A 21,591-nucleotide genomic window follows, 5' to 3' on the forward strand; every position below is an offset into this window, starting at 1 on the left:
TAAACCAATTTGGCACTAGAATTTGTACAAGGTGATACAGTTTACTTGTATTGTGCTTTTTTCTTGGCAATATTATTGTCAGAATGTGTATGTATGTAAACATATCAACAATAAACATGCTTTGTACAAGTATCAAATTATTTTCAAAATTAAATTTTTTCCCCCATTTTTTTGACAGTATGTTGCAGGAACCTCAATATTATTCTTGTTTGGCCTAGGTTTGAACATAATCTTTCTTTTTTTAGGGAGAACAACCCGATGAAGATGAGGTGTATGCCCTTATTGCAGCCTTGAAACGCCTGTATGCATTTTCCTGGTAAGACCTTGCCAACAAGGCTTGTTAACACTAATTTCACTCATTTTTAGAGAAGTCTTCATGAAATTAGTATTATTGCTTCCTTAAATGTTGTTGAAAAAGATAATGGAAAGCCTTCATTGCTTCCTGAATAAGCAAATATATTTCTGAAGGCTCAAACTTGTTGCTGCTCAACATATACAGGAGAAGTTCAGTTTTCTAAACGTATGACTGCCATATATATGATTTATGATTTTCATTGATGCATTAAATTTGGTTTTAAGAGATTTTATTTTTTTAAGTACTTTTTTCTTGCAATAGGAACCAGACGCCTAACATAGGAAAGTAGTTGAAATAAGTACAAGCCCGCAAGCCCTGCTTTCCGGGCTTGCTCAAATTCTGAATTTTATGTAGCAGGGCTTGTTAAAAAATTTGATGCCAAGCAATAACGTAAGTTTTCGGGCTTCTTCATCCATAAGTCTAATTTCGATGACTGATAGAATCTATTTGGTATGGTCTTATTGAAATGTCTTACTTTGCTTCAGCTGCCATGATCTGAGTTCCTGGGAATTGTGGGAAGATTTGTTCCAAGTCGTGAGGCTGGCTTCTGAAAGTGTGGACCTACATGACGAGGTATTCGGTTGTATATTGTTCCTTTGTTTTGAGAGAATTATTTATCCGTCAGCAAAAATGCATATACCTGATAAGGATGTACTGTATAAGTATTTGGGATGATTTGAGGCTAGAAGGTGAAAAAAGATGACATTGCAGATAAGAAGGTTAAATTTTTGATCTGAGCTATCTCCTCAATCCTTACTTTTCATGTATCCAATTTATGTTTTGCTAAATGTATGTACATACAATAAATATTGTTTAAACCAAACTTTTAATCCATTCAATTTCCTAAAATATTTGTAGTTAAATGGTAGGAAAGTCTGTTTTTTAACATAAAACTCTGTACATTTATGTTCAACAAAATTAAGGAAAATGAAGTATTTCATAAATTATTATACCCCCACAAACAAAGTTTGAGGGGATATATAGGAGTGAGCTTGTCAGTCGGTCGGTCTGTCTGCCTGTCTGTCGGTCGGTCGGTCTGTCGGTTTTCATGGTTTCCGGACGATAACTCGTGAAAGGCTAGACAGATTTGAAAATTTTTTGGTACACAGGTGTAACATCAGAAGATACAGGTCAAGTTCAATATTGGGGCTGGTGGGGCCAAGGTCAAGGTCACTGTTACTAAAAATAGAAAAACGGTTTCCGGAAGATAACTCATGAAAGGCTTGACAGATTTGAACAATTTTTGGTACACAGGTGTAACATCAGAAGACACAGGTCAAGTTTGATATTGGGGCTGGTGGGGCGAAGGTCAAGGTCACTGTTACTAAAAATAGAAAAACGGTTTCCGGATAATAACTCATGAAAGGCTTGACGGATTTGAACAATTTTTGGTACACCGCTGTAACATCAGAAGATACAGGTCAAGTTCGATATTGGGGCTGGTGGGGCCAAGGTCAAGGTCACTGTTACTTAAAATAGAAAAACGGTTTCCGGACGATAAATCACGAAAGGCTTGACAGATTTGAACAATTTTTGGTACACAGGTGTAACATCAGAAGATGCAGGTCAAGTTCGATATTGGGGCTGGTGGGGCCAAGGTCAAGGTCACTGTTTAAGTGTTACTAAAAATAGAAAAACGGTTTCCGGACGATAACTCATGAAAGGCTAGACAGATTTGAAAAATTTTTGGTACACAGGTGTAACATCAGAAGATACAGGTCAAGTTTGATATTGGGGCTGGTGGGGCCAAGGTCAAGGTCACTGTTACTAAAAATAGAAAAACGGTTTCCGGACGATAACTCATGAAAGGCTAGTTTTTCTAGTCAGCAGTGTAACTTCTAAATTACTCAACAGATTTAAATTAAACAATACATGCATGATAAAAGAAGATGCAGTGTGCAGTAACCTTGGAGTTATGGCCTCTTTTCAAAGGAATAGTTTGCCATTCCTGTGTCCAGGCGGCATTTGGGGGTATTCCTCACTCCTGTGACAGCTCTAGTTAAATTTTTATACGATATGAACAGTGAGATACTTATTTAGGAAAATGATTCAAATTAGGAAATGATTTAAGATGATGTGTGCAAACCAGCCCAGATAAAATTAGAAACTTGAGAAATATTTCAGTCGGCCATAACACTTGGATGTTGCTTATCTCTTTCAGATTGTGTGTAAGGCTCAGAAGACGCTTCAGATGTTGTTACTCTGGAACCTGAAGAAGCTTGATGAGGTACCGAGTGAGGATCACGCGCTCACTGTGAGGAAATACCAGGTGGATCTCCTCAAGTACTGCCATCAACTCCTTTTCCACACCAGCGACAAGATTAGTGAGGAGGTATGAGGCTTTATTTCTTGACTGTATATTTTAGCTAGGTTTTAAAAAAGGACTGGATGCTGCAAAAGAGAGAATGGGTCCAAGTGGGAAAAGGCCACATTATTTCAGGATGAGAAATTACTTGGAACAATATGAAATTGACAAAAATCTTAGGATTTTTGAGTAATGAAAGTAAGATTAGATTTCAGCTGCCAAATATGTAATCATTGTATGTATAAATTTATAAGTTATAAATATTTGACAGTCTTAAGCATTTTATTCTATGAAGGCAGTGGAGCTGTCATGCAGAAGGGTGCTTAAAATAAAGGACAGGGTGCAGCACCCTTTAAGTACTCTTAAGCTTAAACAAAAGTTTATATAAATTCCTCAGAAACACCCCTATGTTTGATCTCACGACCCTTGCGAGGAGCACTTGTTTAGAAGTGAGATAAATTGACCTTACTGTCTGAACTGGAGGTTGACCACAGAGTTTCGGGTTGAAGTGCTGCTATGGGCTTTCTTAAATTGTTAAAGATATTCTCTGGTTCCATGCAGTTAGTTAAGTACAAGGTGCTATTGCATTGTGAAATAAATGAAAACTGAATAAAGTGACAGACAGCCTGGTGGTGTATGGGACGCAACCAGGGGAGCGGGAGAGCTCTGGTGTATTAACCAGACAAGAGCCACCTTATCTTATATTAGTAGTTTGATCCATAAGTTTGATTGTATACCTACAATAGCTTAAATAGTAAACCTACAACTGTTCAAACTATCCACAGGCTTACCTGACAATATGCGACAGCCTAGTGGTCTATGGGAAGCAGCTTGCGGAGAGGGAGAGCCAAAACGTGCTGGTATATGATCCGGACAAGAGCCTGCAGAATCGTCTCACGTCCTTCCTTATGGACAAAGTCTTCTTAGAGGATGATGATGGTGTGTACATGACTTGTTCATGTGAAAGATTGAACTGTGATACATGAATGCATTTCTCAGAGGTTGTTTAGTTATGTGGTAAAGTTTGCATTCATCCCTGCATAAATTTTGAGAATATTTCACTGCCCTTTTGTCAGAGAAATGTATGGTTTCTACATCAAGTCAGATACACATGTGTAAGTCAGTGATTTGAAAAGATTTTTTTACCTTTTGCAGTCATCGAAATTAGACTTTTAAATGAACAAGCCCAAATTCTTATACTATCGCTTCAGCCTTGGCATCAAATTTTGAACAAGCCCTGCAATATAAAATTCAGTATTCGAGCAAGCCCGAAAAACATTTTACCAGCGCAGGGCTTGTTGGCTTGTGATTATTTTGACCACTGCTTTTGTTTGCTAACTATTATTCTTTGAAATTATATTTATTGGGGATGGTAAAATGCAGGATTACGAGCTTATGATATTAGACTATGGTATATAAGAACAGTTGGTAAGATTGTCATTTTGCGGGATGGATGAAAAATTAGTAGTTAAAACAATGAGACAATGATATCATTAATCACATTGTTAACTTAAACAAAGTTCTAAACCATCGGCCCAATGTTACTTGCATTTACAGATGAAGTGGATGAGAATATAAAGATTGAGGAGCTTCACAAACGACGTAACTTCCTCGCCTGTTACTGCAAGCTGATTGTGTATAATGTCATCCACATCACTGCTGCTGCTCCAATGTTCAAACACTACATGAAGGTAGGTGGTCTTTATATGGTCTTATCTGGCCCGAATATCACGAAAATACTTCAGTCAACATCTATCTCAAGCTAAACATATTTTACCATATAACATCCAAAAGTTTTTCTGATCCGTAAATGTTTATACTTTTAAAAAAAATGTGTTCTCTCATAGAATATGTTGATTAAAAACTTCGGTCAATATTCCAAAGAAAAAAATCTACGTCAAAATGTGTACTACAGTATCCCATTATTTTTAACAGTTTCTCAAGTACGGGAACATCTTCTGCTCTAAATTAGTTTTCTTTGAAATCTAGACCAAAAGTTTTTATCAACACATTCTATGAGAAATAAGTTTTAAAAAAGTGTAAAAACATGCAAGATATGCTTTTATGTTGTGAAATGAATGACTTTTTATGTGGTCTAGGGGCCTGATCTATAATATATCTGCAAAAATATTGACAACAAATATCATTTCATTGCTATTTAGTCTCTGGTTATGTAAAATCTTAAATATTGGTCTGAAAAAATGTTTTAAGAACAGTTTACAGTGGTAGCTCATATACGTTTTTGCATCAAGCAAGTCCTTTTACTCAGGTTAAAATTGTGTTGAACCAGATGCAGTTCTCAAAATCATATTTTACTTGATTAATATAAAGTTAAAGGGATTGTGCACAATGTGTATTTGTTTTTTTCATAAAAGTGTTTTAAAAAAAGAGTCATTTTATTTTCAAACATTTTAACGTCACAGTGATGAATTCAACAAACATGGCCTATCCATTGTTTTCAGTTCTACAATGACTATGGTGACATCATCAAGGCCACGTTGAGCAAGTCACGAGAAATCAACAAGGTCACCACGGCCAAGACTCTCATAACAAGTCTCACTCAGGTAAGTGGTGGAGTTTGCAGGCATCGTCTATTCATGGAGCAGTACAGAAGCAAATATATTTCATGCCTTCTGGTGGTTTATTGAAATACGAACGTGGATTATATCTTGATAAATACAGTTTCAAACATTGAGTTAATCGAAGTATAATTTCATTGTTTTCTCAGATTTTACCCGTTTCATTGTAAAAATGGTAACATTAACGCATACGATGCCGGTAAAAAATGCAATGACTTCATTTAACCCTTAGGCTGCTGATGGCGATTTTAAAGGCTTTGCAAACAGCTTGGACCCAGGTTCCAAGATGTTTGCCACTCAGTCAATATTTCCCCAAAGTTTTAAGTAAATTGAAAGTAATTTAGAATAAACCAGACGACATTTTTGAGCAGACGACAATTTACCCAGCATGCAAAGGGTTAATTTAATTTCCGATATGACATCATTTGGTTGAAATTTTGCCCATATTTTCTGTTTAGTTTTGTTTTTGTTAGATCACAAGCCTGAAATACTTAAAAGTAAACATGTTTTGATAATGTTACTGTTAAAGAAAGTAAGTTTATCATGATTTAATTCACCATATCGGTTTTACAGTTGAACACCGTTAATCCGAAAAGCGCAGGGACCCAACAAATTACTTCGGAATGCCGATGTTTCAAATTAACAATTTTCTGCAAATGACAGCGTTTGTGAATTAGAGATGACGTGAAATACTAAGTCCTGAAGATTGTAATGTCGGTTACATGTTACCAATACGATACATTCAGTTTGAGTTATCTTTCGTATACAAAAATATTTGTTGATTTAGTGTTTAACAATTGACAAATAATTCGTTATTATGCTTCTTTATTAAAACAACATAAAACATTTAAAACAAAATGACAGCACATGTATGCAATGCGGCAATCCAATCAGATGAGGTTGACATTTTCAAATGATATTCAGATTGTGTTAACCAGCAATGATATACACAATACATCACCCAAATGAATGGCTCATTTTCTGACATTGATGTTTGTAACATACGCATGCTCATTCTTTAACAAGTGCTTATTGTGCTCCATTGTCACCTCAAGCCGATGCCCGAGTGCATTGACAGAATGGTGTGAAAAACTTTGACATGATCGTGTTCGAAATAAGAATTAATAAATAGGTGTGTAAAACCAAATTGGGGCCGTAATTTTTACTTCGGAATAGTGATTATTTCGGAATAGCAATTTCGGATTAAAGACCAAAAATTTAGTTTAAAAAAAGGAGGAAAAATCGGGATTGAAAAATAATTTCGAAAAAGCAATAATTTTGGATAAACGGTGTTTGAAATAGCGGTGTTCAACTGTAATTACCAACTGGAAAGCATTCATCTTCATCAGTAATGTTTAAATTACAAAGCTTTGGCAGAATCAGGATTATCACTGGTTTTGTGTTTTGAAATAGTGATATTTTTTAGTATATATATATCAATTTGGTAAAAAGCAGTCTTATCTAGCGATTGAAAGTAGTTTCATCATTATGTTTCCCATATTGTTTGTATACTATCAAGACTTGCCATCATTGTTCACCCCTGCCTGTGGTGTTTCAGTTATTCCGGGAGCTCCAGGATGAGGGTAATGGTATGATTGACCGCTCCGCTGATGCTTTCCAGTCTATAAAGGTACATAAAGTTACATAATTCACAGGAGTCAAAATGCGTACTGACGTTGAATGCATTATGGTCTTCATTTTATGGTGAAAATAAAAGAAGAAAATATTTTATTTTATGTGTGCATTCATGATATATTTTTCAAAGTCAACTTGTAAGGATTTCAGAGCCAAATAACAGATATAAATATTCAGGCTTATTTGAAGACAAGATTAGTACGAATTTGAAAGTTCTTTTTGAATAGAAATTTGAGGTTATTTTCAAATATTTGTTTACGTTTGTATATTTTGTTGCCAAGCAATGGTTGATTGTTTGTGTTGACAATTTACAGGAACTGGCTAGGAGGTTTTCCCTGTCGTTCGGTCTCGATCAGGTCAAGAACAGAGAGGCAGTGGCGGCAATGCACAGGTGAGCTGAAAAATTTGGTTGGCTTAGATACCTTGGGCTATAAGGCAGATTTATTGTTTTAATGAATACATTTTCTGGGTTCTAAAAAGTTGTCGCCACTTTTTACGCGGGGGGTTAAGGGGGCCGTTAAAGGTCCTCTTACAGGTCCAGGGCGAAGCCCTCTGAAGCTCATGGGGTTTAAGCATTTTAAGAGCCTTAAATTGCATTTAATAAGCATATTGTCATGCAGAACATGATATAATATTGTTGTTCATGAAGCACAAGATATGAGCAAATTGTTATTTTATTGACAAAATATATGGACAAGTATTGGTATATATTAAAAAAAAAAAAAAAAAAAATGAAAATATTGCCAAAAAAAGTGACATAAAAATGATATACATCAATATGATTTCAGTCTTATGCCTGCATACAATAGTGTCATAAATTAAAAAATATGATTATGAAATTATGAGATAAATTTAAAATAAATGAAAAATTGTCAGACTAAGACCATACTGTCCTAATAAAATAGTGTCTACTCTTTACTCCATCCAACTCATAGGAAGCCTTATCAAATGGGATGTAGTTCTATTTATTTGTAAGCATACCCAATGACTTCTGTTTATCTTTTTGACACTTTTTAACCCCCCTAAAATGCTGCATACATAGCAATTACAAATTGCGACAAAACCGAAAGCAAATCTTTTTTTAGCACGTAAATGTCATTACGAAATTTGCATGTCACGTGTCTTTCCGACAACCTAAATTTCTATGATTTGCATTTTTAAAACTAACATGTTAATTACTCAACAACAAAGCTGTTGAGCTTAATCTTAAAATTGTTTGCTAATAAGAGACATAAAAGTTAAAGGATGTCATTGTTAATCCGTGAAAGCAATAAAATTCCGCAATAATTAGATAAGTTTTGACTGAGCTGTGACTGCTTGCCCTAATTATCGGATTTGTTGAAACACCAGCAGATGCGCTTGATTAGTGACAGTGACAGAATCAATTATCATGCAGGCCGCATGGGCACTGCTTATGTCATTTGAAGAAAATATTTTCAAAAAAAATTGTTGCCTCCATAAATTCGCCAAATTTGAAAAGTTGTCGCCACTTTTGCGATTTTGTTGCAAATGGCGACAATGGCGATCGCCAGCGGGAACCCTGCTTTTCATGGCAAACATTGTTTTCAAAATTTTGTCTGCACATTTAAGAGCAGTTTGATCTTACACCATAAAATAGTTCTCTGTTGACCAGTTTATGAGTAATCTTGTTTTCTGAATCTATACATCAAGGTCCTAGTTGTTTGGGACTATTGAAGCTTTATTAGTAGTTTGTACTTTACCAAGACATGACCTTATTTATTTTGGGATCAAAAGGTCATAGGTCATGGTCATTGTCGATGCATGTCTTCTGGTAAAACTGTACATACCGTAATGCAGTACTGCACATGATTCTAATCAGCACTCGGATGGTATACTGTTTAACATATATCTCATGTTAAATCCAGGAACAGGATCTGTTCAGTATGGCTAACATTGACCTGAATGACATGATTGTGTATAAATAATAACCTTTTTCCCTAGGGATGGTATCCTATTCAGCATTGCCCATGAGGACCTGAACGACATGAGCAAGGCTCCACCAATCATTGTTGAATACCAGTGAACAATGTTTAATCTTTGTTCCCCCTAGGATGGTATCCTATTTAGCATTGGCAGTATTGAATATCAGCTTATCATGTACAATGTTAAATCTTTTTTTCCCCCAGGGATGGGATTCTATTCAGCATTGCCAATGTGGACCTGAATGATATGAGCAAGGCGCCGCCCAACATTGCCTTTCTCGAGGTGCTGTGCGAGTTCACCAACAAACTAATGAAGCAGGACAAAAAGACAGTGTAAGTATTTTATTTGAAAAGAAATCAAACCCATTTACTTGTTTTTATAACATTTATGACATCAGAAATCAGATTGTGTAACTTGTAAGTAAAATAAATTAATAACGATGAGTTGCGTAGGCAGAGCGCTATTTAAGAGTTCCACATAAGTTCAACAACCTGATTTTTTAAATACTCTTTTGGTTAAGAAAGGAATATGTTAGCCAATAGAAAAAGAGCATCAAAGCTAGTTCGCCTCCAGGATGTCCCAATGGTTTTTACAGTTAGTTTTAATTGCAAATTTTCTATGCAACAACCTGAATCAAAAAAGAACTCTTTAAGCTAGTAAAATTCTAGCAATGGGAGAGTATGAAAAAGATAATCCTGATGGATAAGTTACTACAACTTCAGCTGTAAAATAATTTCACAAAGAATATACAATATGTGTAATTGCAATTTTATTTCAGCCTGAACTACTTGGACAAGCAGCTAGCGGGCGTTCCCCCGATCCAGCGCAACTCTGACGACTGGCAGGCGCTGTTTACATATCGGAACTCCCTCGTACAGGGCGAGCACGAGATCCATCCCATCACTCTGAAGCAGGCCGCACAGAAAAGATATGGCAAACGTAGGAACGTCACCAATATGGACGGTATGGGAGCTACATGTTATGTGTTGCCTTAATTTCAAAATGTCAAAATTATATTTCAATTTATTTTTATTAAACAACGATTGTGAAACAAAGTAATTACAACATTGTATCAGTTATTCTCATTGGCACGATGTTACGCGAGAGTATAGTCTATTGTTTTGAGAGAAACAGGAGTAACCGGAGATAATTCTTTAGTCCCGCATGGTGACCACAAACCAAACTCACATGCATCCGGACTGGGAAACTAACCTGGGTCGCCTAGTAAATAAGCCAGTGCGCTAACCGAAAACAATTGTCCTTTATGTAAGTCTTAAATAAATTTCATTATGGTGTAGAAACAACTTTATTAGGGTCAGTACTTTTTTAAAACAGCTTTTTAATGTCATTTATATACATGTAAACTCATATTATTATATATCATATTATTTTATAAATGCGTGTCTCCAAATTAAGGTACAATGACGGAGGAGACGTCCAATCACAGCTGGGACCACGGCCAGGCGGCAACCCCTGCCCCAGGCCTGGGAATGCCCCAACACCAGTCCACCGCCTACCACGCGGCCACCAAGAGGAGACGTATGGACGAAGAGAGTAATGCATCAGAGCCTGGGTCGGAGGTTGACTTCCAGGAAGCCTCGTAAGTTGTCTTGTGATCGTTCGTTAGTTTTAACAGATTTATTCTAGGTTTATTTTGTTGAAAGTTTTTATAGATTCATTTTAAGCACAGGTCGTAGCAGTCAGGGATGGTGGGGAAAAAATGAAATAATTATCATAAATGCTGTCGCCATAATGAAATAACGTCATTATATATGTTTAATATATAACTAGTTTAATAACTCGCCAAGAAGTGTTACGTTTCGTCATTAATAGATGGTATTGAAAATGGTTGGCTATAAAGCGATGTTTTATGGGGGAGGGGGTTAGCGCTGAAATTGGCACAGAAGTATTTATGATATAAATTAAGTCTGACATTCTTGGTAAGTCTACTGTATTTATTCAACTCATTTGCTAAAACTATAAAAAAATAATCGCCAAGGCTTATATTTTTTTTATCAGTTTTCAAAAACCAAGGCTTATTTTTTTATCAATTTTCAAAAACTTTCATAAATTCTGTATTAAATGACCGCTCTTGTCAGATCCTCTAAATATGTAATATTTGTGGTGTTATTGTCTTATCTTATCTTTATTGTTTCATTATTTCTGTCTTATTATTCTCCATTATGTATTACCTACCTGTTTTATATAGGAAAGTGTTGTTTCGTGTGTTAGCTGTTTTAGACAGGAATACGTTGTTTAGATGTGATTTGTGGTTGGTGTTTGTGAGTTGTGGACAATTGTTGTTTCCCTGTTATAATGCATGTTTGTGGGTGATTTATATATTGAAGAATATAACGGCCATCTTATCAACAAATGTACATGGAAAGATCGTAAGATATAGAATTTTGGTTTGATATTACTTTGGTGTCACCAATTTAATGGGAAGTTGCAATTTCAAATAAGTCTTGCCGGAAGATTCTATTTTTATAATTTGCTTTGAAATAAATATCATTTCTTCTCAGGGTTATCAATATAAAAAAGTGACCATAGGTATCGTACTGAGGGTTTAGTGATTAAAAAAAGCAACAAAAGGTGTCATTATCCGGGTTGTCGATTAAAAAATAATAATCAAATGTAGTATACTCTGGTTTACTGATTTAAAAAACAACCATCAAAGGTACCATACTATGTGTTTCCGATTCAAAAACCATCATAGGTTTCAAAATCAAGGGTGTTGAATTTTAAATAAAGCTATCAAAGGTATCATAATCACAGTTGCCGGATTTAAAAAAGCAATAAAAGTTCATAATCAGGGTTGCCGAATTAAAAAAAGTGATCAAAGGTATCATAATCAGTGTTGCCAAATTAAAAAAAGTGATCAAAGGTGTCATAGTCAGTGTTGCCGAATTAAAAAAAGTGATCAAAGGCCTGATAAAAAAAACAATCCAAGTTTTCATAATCAGGGTTGCCGGATATAAAAAACAATCCAAGTTTTCATAATCAGGGTTGCCAGATAAAAAAACCCAAAGTTTTCATAACCAGGGTTGCCAGATAAAAAAAACAATCCAAGGTATCATAATCAGGGTTTGATGGATTAAAAAAAAACAATCCACGGTATCATAATCAGAGTTTGATGGATTAAAAAAAACAATCCACGGTATCATAATCAGGGTTTGATGGATTAAAAAAAATGATCAAAGGTATCATATTCAGGGTCATCTATTTAAAACAGGGAACAAAGGTATCATATTAAAAAAGTGATATTAAACATTTGTTGACAAGATGGAGCCATTGTGTTTTAATAATTTCCTTAAAATTATCTGAAAATAGACATTGTTTTCCATTTATTTTATTCATGAAAGCTCTGTTATATATGTTATGTAGCGAACATTCAGACAGTGATGGAACTTTTGGTATTTGGGCTTGAAAGAAAAAGAGAATAAATATATCCATGCGGAAAAAAGGTGATATGCAGTAGGCAGGATCTTTGTCTTTGCACCCCAATTGGATCAGTGAAGTCAGTCTCTGAATTCAATCAAGGGATTAACTGAAATTGCTGGCCAAATGTTCTCGACAAGTTGCAGTAATTGCTTTGGCGACTGGTTAATTCAATTATCATCGTGCTTTTACAAGTAGTTTTATGGCGGATTAACATGAGGAATATCACAAACTCTTCATGATATAAGTATGCAGGCAGGCTCAAGCAGAACTTATGTAACGCCTTTGAATTCATTGCATAAATGGGTTAAACAACCTTGAGACTGAACATGTTTTTAGAATTTTGGCTCCAGGAACCAGAAAAATAATGGGGTTTTTTTGTTTTGTTTTTTTAAATTTTCTGAATGATTAAAAAGTCTTTTTTTTTCAACTGGTTGCTTTGGTTGTTACTTTATTTGTGGTTAGGAATTAGGATTGACTCTCAAGTTTGCTTCAACGAATACCGTCGAATCCGCTTCTAAAAAAAAAATAGTTTTACTTCTGCAGCAGGGTGCTTCACCCCCTTTGAACCAGTTTGGGGCCAAAATTGCCCCCTCAAACCTATTGCAAATATAAATTCGGCCCTTCAGCTGCCAGTTCAATAACATCCCCGATAAAGCAACAGTAAGAAACTAATCAAAACAACACAAAACAGAGCTTTTATGAAGAGTGTTTATATATTCAGTTTGGTGATTATTGTTATAGTTTGTTTTGTTTTTGCTTTGTTTCTAGTGTTTGGGGATGAAGACCTCGGTGCATTATGAGTTTACCCCACCCACCTGTTTTGCCATAGAGGGGCGGAGTTACAGAGACAATAGTGCAATGTTGACACGTGATTCTAGACCCCGAATGTGTTTATAGTGCCTGAGTATTGTGAACGTGTGTATACAGTGATGCTTACATCGTAGCCCTTTGGTCAACTGAGTATTGTGAAAGTGGCTGTAAAGTGTCGCTTAAATCTTAGCTCATTGGTGAACAGTGTATTGTTAACGTGCCTGTAGATCTGATAATGGTTAAAATATCACTGCAATTAAGCGGGATGTGTTCAACATATCATGTATCAAATCTTTTCACTGAAGTTTTGCAAAAGATATGGTGTGTGATATGTAAGGTTATTTTAAGCATTGTTTATTTAATGAAAATACATTACTGAAAAAATAATACATATATCGTAGATGATAAAGGCGCACAATGTTGGTTTGATGCAAACAATTATCTTTTTAATTTAATGCATTATCATGTTTAACTTGTTGGACTTTTACAATAAAAACATAAAAATATTTATGATATTTGTACAGATATTAAAAATATTTGCGTTATTTGTCACTTTTTACTCGGGAATATTTAGACAGCTATTAATTAAAAAAAAAAACATTGATAAAGGCTAATATTTTTTTCAATTTGTACCTAAATCATGTTTTTTTCTGCTTTTTGATCTTTCAAGTCAAACAAGTTATAAATGATGGTGCATTAAAATGAAAAGAATGATTTTTGGCATCATCCTCTATTGTGGGCCATTTATTAAAGGGAACACAATAAGTTACATGACTAGATTAACATTCAATAAATCATATAACACAAGGGTTTACATTATGTATATGATAAGAGTTGAAAATGTTTGATAAGCCTTTAAAATCTAAGTCATTGAAATTAGACTTTTTTTAGAACAAGTTCTCATTCTTACAATAGTGCTTGGAAGAAAAAAAATACCAAAAAGCCTTGCTTTGTTATATGAAGAATTTGAGCGCACCCGGAAAGCATTTTACCAGAGAAGGGCTTATGGGCTTGTTCCTAATTTTGACTATTACAGTCTTGATTAAAATTATTACTCTTTAAATATTGCCCAATGTTTGTTGTATATATTTTTAAAGGGATATGTATACAGTAGTGTAATCAAAATAATGCTTACAATTTACAGGATAATATTGTTTGCTTTTGCAAGTTTTTTGTCTATAATGTTTTGTTTTAATACACTGTCTTCATCCTTTCATTTCATATAATGTAAAAAAGTTCATTATTATCATATTTTATATTTACCTTTCTTAGTAATGAAAATCATGCAAACTTTTTGATTTATGCAGTTTAAATGAAGAGATAAAAATGTCAAAGTTTCCCTTGTTGGTTGTTTTAATTACTTTTGGTCCTCTATGCCTTTATTATTAAATTATAAAATGTGTGATTAAAAGAAGGACAAATTATGTCGTTGTGACAGCATAGGTGAACTGATGTTACATCCCCATCAGAGCTGGATCCAGGAGCATCCAGGACTTAAAATTAGAGGGGGCGTAACTTAGGTGCACAACCTTTTGACATTCACTGTGCCTGGTTCTGACTGCTTCTTGACCAATTGCAAATGCTATGAATGACTTAAAAATCTCTTGATGCTAATCCTCACAACATTGAACTGAAGTGTTGATGGTCAGGCTTTTGTCGCCAATCAACTCCTTTGCCATATATATTACTGGTTATTTGGTTCAAACATATTTATTTCATAAAAATGTACAAGTGACAACATATATTACATTCTAAATATTTAAGAATTTGATCAGAAGCTTAAAGCTTAAAAAGATCATCTTCTGAAGAAGACAGTTGAATATACAAATGTGGCTGTCTTTTAAGGATAAATGCATTTATAAATGATTCAAAATGTATCATACATGTATATGTCGCAATGGAACTGAACAAATTTTAATGGAAAAACACATATGAAGATCCTTGAAGTTTATAATATATAAAATGATCATTGAGTGAAATAAATAAAATGTGTCTGTGTCTTAACAGAAAACAGATGAATTTGAGTCACGCGTAAATCAGCAAATAAATTGAACTCAGTGAAACCTTTTAGTAGAATCAACAGGAGTATACGGAAAAAAATATTTTAGAATCAGTACAAACTGGCTATTTAAAAAATAAACTTGAAACGAATGGCTAGAGTGACTGGCTATCGAGGGGAGTGATGTTTTGGGCAAATGACTTTTTCATATAGGCATTTGCGATCAAGAGCTTTTTACCATCACAATGGTCAAAGTTGATTGTTCAAAAGGCCTCTGGCCCATACACAAACACAAGCACATACATACATAATACAAACATAATAGTGACAATTACACATGAAGATTTCAAAATTAAACATCCGTAAAAACATTTTTTTCTTCAAATGCATGATTTTATATATAAACCATGCTATGTTACATATGATCAAGGTATTATATTCGAATTAAAGAATAAAATTTATCTATAGTATGGTTTTCTCGATAATATTTTGCAATACAAAAAATCCTTATAACATTATATAAAGAATATATCAACAAAAAATGGAATTTATTATCAATATAACATTTGCAGTATGGGCAAGTGCTTTCTCTCCGTATCCCATGTCTACCAGTTGCAATAGAGAGGTATTATAAATGTACAGAAATGACGCTAAGTTGCAGTTAGCTGAGATATATTTGACATTAACGAAATGCTTGCCAAAATTCCATTTTCCAAACTAAGAGTTAGTTGTGCATATAAATGTCTTTACAGCTATCAAATCCCTACACTTAATTGAATTGGTATTTGTTTGGAGAGCAATAAGGAGATTATGAACATTATTTTACTCTCTTTTTTCTCATGCAAATAATGTGGTTGCTTTGGCAACAGAAATACTGAAAATACCATACTTTTTAATCGTATCTTAACCATAAGCACAACTCAAAAAGTGTTTTGAGCTATATGTTCATGAAACCTGGTATGTGGGTAGAAGACAACAAGGAGAGTATGCATGCCATTTATTTTGTTTATGTCCGACAAAAAAAATATGGCAGGAAAATAACTACACTTCAAAATTCAAACTTATAAAAGATGGTGTTTTGTTTTTGTTAGCTCACCTGTCACGTAGTGACAAGGTGAGCTTTTGTGATCACTCTTCGTCCGTCCGTCCGTCCGTCCGTCCGTCCGTCCGTCCGTCCGTTCACAATTGCTTGTGAACACAATAGAGGTCACAATTTTGACCTAATCTTTATGAAACTTGGTCAGACTGATCATCTCTATAAAATCTAGGTCAAGTTCGATATTGGGTCATCTGGGGTCAAAAACTAGGTCACTAGGTCAATTAGTAGAAAAACCTTGTGAACACAATAGAGGTCACAATTTTAGCCTAATCTCAATGCAACTTGGTCAGAATGGTCATCTCTATAAAATCTAGGTCAAGTTCGATATTGGGTCATCCGCGGTCAATAATTAGGTCACTAGGTCAATTAGTAGAAAAACCTTGTGAACACAATAGAGGTCACAATTTTAGCCTAATCTCAATGCAACTTGGTCAGAATGATCATCTCTATAAAATGTAGGTCAAGTTCGATATTGGGTCATCCGCGGTCAACAACTAGGTCACTAGGTCAATTAGTATAAAAACCTTGTGAACACAATAGAGGTCACAATTTTAGCCTAATCTCAATGCAACTTGGTCAGAATAATCATCTCTATAAAATCTAGGTCAAGTTCGATATTGGGTCATCCGCAGTCAATAACTAGGTCACTAGGTCAATTATTAGAAAAACCTTGTGAACACAACAGAGGTCACAATTTTGACCTAATCTTTATAAAACTTGGTCAGACTGATCATCTCTATGAAATCTAGGTCAAGTTCGATATTGGGTCATCTGGGGTCAAAAACTAGGTCAGTAGGTCAATTAGTAGAAATACCTTGTGAACACATTAGAGGTCACAATTTTAGCCTAATCTCAATGCAACTTGGTCAGAATGATCATCTCTATAAAATCTAGGTCAAGTTCGATATTGGGTCATCCGCGGTCAATAACTAGGTCACTAGGTCAATTAGTAGAAAAACCTTGTGAACACAATAGAGGTCACAATTTTAGCCTAATCTCAATGCAAATTGGTCAGAATGATCATCGCTGTAAAATGTAGGTCAAGTTTGATATTGGGTCATTCACGGTCAATAACTAGGTCACTAGGTCAATTATTAGAAAAACCTTGTGAACACAATAGAGGTCACAATTTTAGCCTAATCTCAATGCAACTTGGTCAGAATGATCATCTCTATAAAATCTAGGCCAAGTTCGATATTGGGTCATCCACGGTCAATAACTAGGTCACTAGGTCAATTAATACAAAAACCTTGTGAACACAATAGAGGTCACAATTTTAGGCTAATCTTAATGCAACTTGGTCAGAATGATCATCTCTATAAAATCTGGGTCAAGTTCGATATTGGGTCATACGCAGTCAATAACTAGGTCACTAGGTCAATTATTAGAAAAACCTTGTGAACAAAATAGAGGTCACAATTTTAGCCTTATCTTAATGAAACTTGGTCAGAATGATCATCTTAACATAAGCTAGGTCAAGTTCCATATTGGGTCAACCCAGGTCAAAAACTAGGTCACTAGGTCAATTAGTAGAAAAACCTTGTGAACACAATAGAGGTCACAATTTTAGCCTAATCTCAATGCAACTTGGTCAGAATGATCATCTCTATAAAATGTAGGTCAAGTTCGATATTGGGTCATCCGCGGTCAACAACTAGGTCACTAGGTCAATTAGTACAAAAACCTTGTGAACACAATAGAGGTCACAATTTTAGCCTAATCTCAATGCAACTTGGTCAGAATAATCATCTCTATAAAATCTAGGTCAAGTTCGATATTGGGTCATCCGCAGTCAATAACTAGGTCACTAGGTCAATTATTAGAAAAACCTTGTGAACACAACAGAGGTCACAATTTTGACCTAATCTTTATGAAACTTGGTCAGACTGATCATCTCTATGAAATCTAGGTCAAGTTCGATATTGGGTCATCTGGGGTCAAAAACTAGGTCAGTAGGTCAATTAGTAGAAATACCTTGTGAACACATTAGAGGTCACAATTTTAGCCTAATCTCAATGCAACTTGGTCAGAATGATCATCTCTATAAAATCTAGGTCAAGTTCGATATTGGGTCATCCGCAGTCAATAACTAGGTCACTAGGTCAACATGAAGTGTAACATCCTGGCGTGATTTCTGCATCAGACATTTTTTTATGGCAGGATGAAGGTTTTATCCTTTAGCAAATCTGTGTTAACCTGAATGTTCCATTATTGTCTGATAGCCTGACATTTTCCCAGTTTCTTCTTTCTTATTGGTGATCAAAGGTTTAATAACTAAACCATTCAGTTATATCTTGGGGGAAAAATCAAGCAAAACTGATTTAAAAAAAAAGCTGCTTACAATGAATAGTGCAAGCAAATTATTAGTCTTGTTAGCTCACCTGTCACACAGTGACAAGGTGAGCTTTTGTGATCACAATTTGTCCGGCGTCCGTCTGTAAACTTTTACTTTAAACGACATCTCCTCATAAAGTAATAGCCAATTTCATCCAAACTTCACAGGAATGTTCCTTGGGTGGTCCCCTTTGAAAATTGTTCAAAGAATTGAATTCCATGCAGAACTCTGGTTGCCATGGCAACGGAAAGGAAAAACTAAAAATCTTCTTCTCCCAAACCACAAGGCTTAGGCCGTTGATATATGGTAGGTAGGATCACCAAATGGTCCTCTACCAAGATTGTTCAAATTATGGCCCTTGGGTAAAAATTGGCCCCGCCCCGGGGGGTCATGGGTGTTCTCTATATGTTTATAGTGAAAACTTAAAAAATCTTCTCCTCTAAACTTACTTGGCCTAGAGCTTAGATATTTGTCATGATTCATCGTCTAGTGGACCTCTACAAAGTTTGTTCAAATTATGGCCCTGGGGTCAAAATTGGCCCCGATCCGGGGGGTCATGGGTATGCTCTATATGTTTATAGTTAAAACTTCAAAATTCTTCTCCTCTGAAATTACTTGGACTAGAGCTTAGATATTTGGCATGATTCATCGTCTAGTGGACCTTTACTAACATTGTTCAAATTATGGCCTTGGGGTCAAAATTGGCCCCGCCCCAGGGGGTCATGGGTTTTCTCTATATGTTTATAGTTAAAACTTCAAAAATCTTCTCCTCTTAACTTACTTGGACTAGAGCTTAGATATTTGGCATGATTCATTGTCTAGTGGACCTCTACAAAGATTGTTCAAATTATGGCCTTGGGGTCAAAATTGGCCCCGCCCCTGGGGATCATGGGTATACTTGATATGTTTATAGTTAAAACTTCAAAAATCTTCTCCTCTTAACTTACTTGGACTAGAGCTTAGATATTTGGCATGATTCATTGTCTAGTGGACCTCTACAAAGATTGTTCAAATTATGGCCTTGGGGTCAAAATTGGCCCCGCCCCGGGGGGTCATGGGTTTTCTCTATATGTTTATAGTTAAAACTTCAAAAATCTTCTCCTCTTAACTTACTTGGACTAGAGCTTAGATATTTGGCATGATTCATTGTCTAGTGGACCTTTACTAACATTATTCAAATTATGGCCTTGGGGTCAAAATTGGCCCCGCCCCGGGGGGTCATGGGTTTTCTCTATATGTTTATAGTTAAAACTTCAAAAATCTTCTCCTCTGAACTTACTTGGACTAGAGCTTAGATATTTGGCATGATTCATTGTCTAGTGGACCTCTACAAAGATTGTTCAAATTATGGCCTTGGGGTCAAAATTGGCCCCGCCCCTGGGGATCATGGGTATACTTGATATGTTTATAGTTAAAACTTCAAAAATCTTCTCCTCTGAACATACTTGGACTAGAGCTCAGATATTTGGCATGATTCATCGTCTAGTGGACCTTTACTAACATTGTTCAAATTATGGCCTTGGGGTCAAAATTGGCCCCGCCCCGGGGGGTCATGGGTTTTCTCTATATGTTTATAGTTAAAACTTCAAAAATCTTCTCCTCTTAACTAACTTGGACTAGAGCTCAGATATTTGGCATGATTCATCGTCTAGTGGACCTTTACTAACATTGTTCAAATTATGGCCTTGGGGTCAAAATTGGCCCCGCCCCGGGGGGTCATGGGTTTTCTCTATATGTTTATAGTTAAAACTTCAAAAATCTTCTCCTCTTAACTTACTTGGACTAGAGCTTAGATATTTGGCATGATTCATTGTCTAGTGGACCTCTACAAAGATTGTTCAAATTATGGCCTTGGGGTCAAAATTGGCCCCGCCCCGGGGGGTCATGGGTATACTTGATATGTTTATAGTTAAAACTTCAAAAATCTTCTCCTCTGAACTTACTTGGACTAGAGCTTAGATATTTGGCATGATTCATCGTCTAGTGGACCTCTACAAAGATTGTTCAAATTATGGCCCTGGGGTCAAAATTGGCCCCACCCCTGGGTGGTCATGGGTTTTCTCTATTTGTTTAAGAAATCAAAAATCTCATCTGAACTTACGTTGCTTAGAGCTTAGATATTTGGCTTGATTCATCGTCTAGTGGACCTCTACAAAGATTGTTCAAATTATGGCCTTGGGGTCAAAATTGGCCCCGCCCGAGGGGGTTAGGGTATTCTCTATATGTTTATAGTGAAAACTTCAAAAATCTTCTCCTTTGAACTTACTTGGACTAGAGCTTAGATATTTGGCATGATTCATCGTCTAGTGGACCTCTACAAAGATTGTTCAAATTATGGCCTTGGGGTCAAAATTGGCCCCGCCCCCTTGGAGGGTCATGGGTTTTCTCTATATGTTTGTAGTGAAAAGTTCAAAAATCATCTCCTGAACTTACGTGGCTTAGAGCTTAGATATTTGGCATGATTCATCGTCTAGTGGACCTCTACAAAGTTTGTTCAAATCATGGACCTGGGGTCAAAATTGGCCACACCCCGGGGCTGATCTTCTCCGAACTCACAAAGACAAGTAACGTCTTAATTTAAACTGGATAACATATTTAGTACACATACCAATTTTCAATATGGGCCACATACAACAATTAATAACAAATATACATATATAGATACACACGTAAAATCAAGTAGTGACAAGAGCTTAGATATTTGGCATGATATATCATCTAGTTGACTTGTACCAATATTGTTCAATCTTTGCCCCTGGGGTCAAAAAATGGCCCCACCCGGGCGGTCATGGGTTTCCTTATATATGTATATGATGAAAACTTATAAAATCTTCTTCTCCGAAACCAAAAGGCGAAGGCCTTAGATTTTGGTATGAAGCATTGTTTATTGGACCACTATTAAGATTGTTCAAACTTTAGCCCTGGGGTCAAAATTGGCCACGCCCCGTGTTCATAGGCTTAGGTTTTCAATATTTGTATATAATGGAAGAATGTGCAATATATGACAGGTGAGCGATTCAGGGCCATTTGGCCCTCTTGTTTTTTTTCAATGGAATATTTTTTATTTATCCATTTCTATGTCATTTATA

General features: G+C 35.6%; 1 protein-coding gene across 3 annotated transcripts in view; it reads left to right on the forward strand.

Annotated features, from left to right (window-relative positions):
• Window positions 1-21,591, forward strand: part of LOC128231730 (cohesin subunit SA-2-like) — a 50,293-nt gene that overhangs the window by 16,522 nt on the left and 12,180 nt on the right. For 2 of the 3 annotated variants that reach the window (XM_052944865.1, XM_052944866.1), the window contains exons 20-31: window positions 246-316; window positions 841-928; window positions 2,517-2,687; window positions 3,446-3,599; window positions 4,218-4,351; window positions 5,123-5,224; window positions 6,798-6,869; window positions 7,189-7,265; window positions 9,022-9,150; window positions 9,597-9,781; window positions 10,235-10,418; window positions 13,028-14,407. In XM_052944865.1, the coding sequence (XP_052800825.1) occupies window positions 246-316; window positions 841-928; window positions 2,517-2,687; window positions 3,446-3,599; window positions 4,218-4,351; window positions 5,123-5,224; window positions 6,798-6,869; window positions 7,189-7,265; window positions 9,022-9,150; window positions 9,597-9,781; window positions 10,235-10,418; window positions 13,028-13,040 (1,380 nt within the window). In that variant the 3' untranslated portion in view covers window positions 13,041-14,407. Of the gene's footprint in view, window positions 1-245; window positions 317-840; window positions 929-2,516; window positions 2,688-3,445; window positions 3,600-4,217; window positions 4,352-5,122; window positions 5,225-6,797; window positions 6,870-7,188; window positions 7,266-9,021; window positions 9,151-9,596; window positions 9,782-10,234; window positions 10,419-13,027; window positions 14,408-21,591 lie in introns of those variants that run through there. The other variant, XM_052944867.1, reaches the window with a different exon arrangement.

This window comes from Mya arenaria, chromosome 4 (genome assembly GCF_026914265.1).
Source record: "Mya arenaria isolate MELC-2E11 chromosome 4, ASM2691426v1".
NCBI classification, from domain to species: Eukaryota; Metazoa; Mollusca; class Bivalvia; order Myida; family Myidae; genus Mya; species Mya arenaria.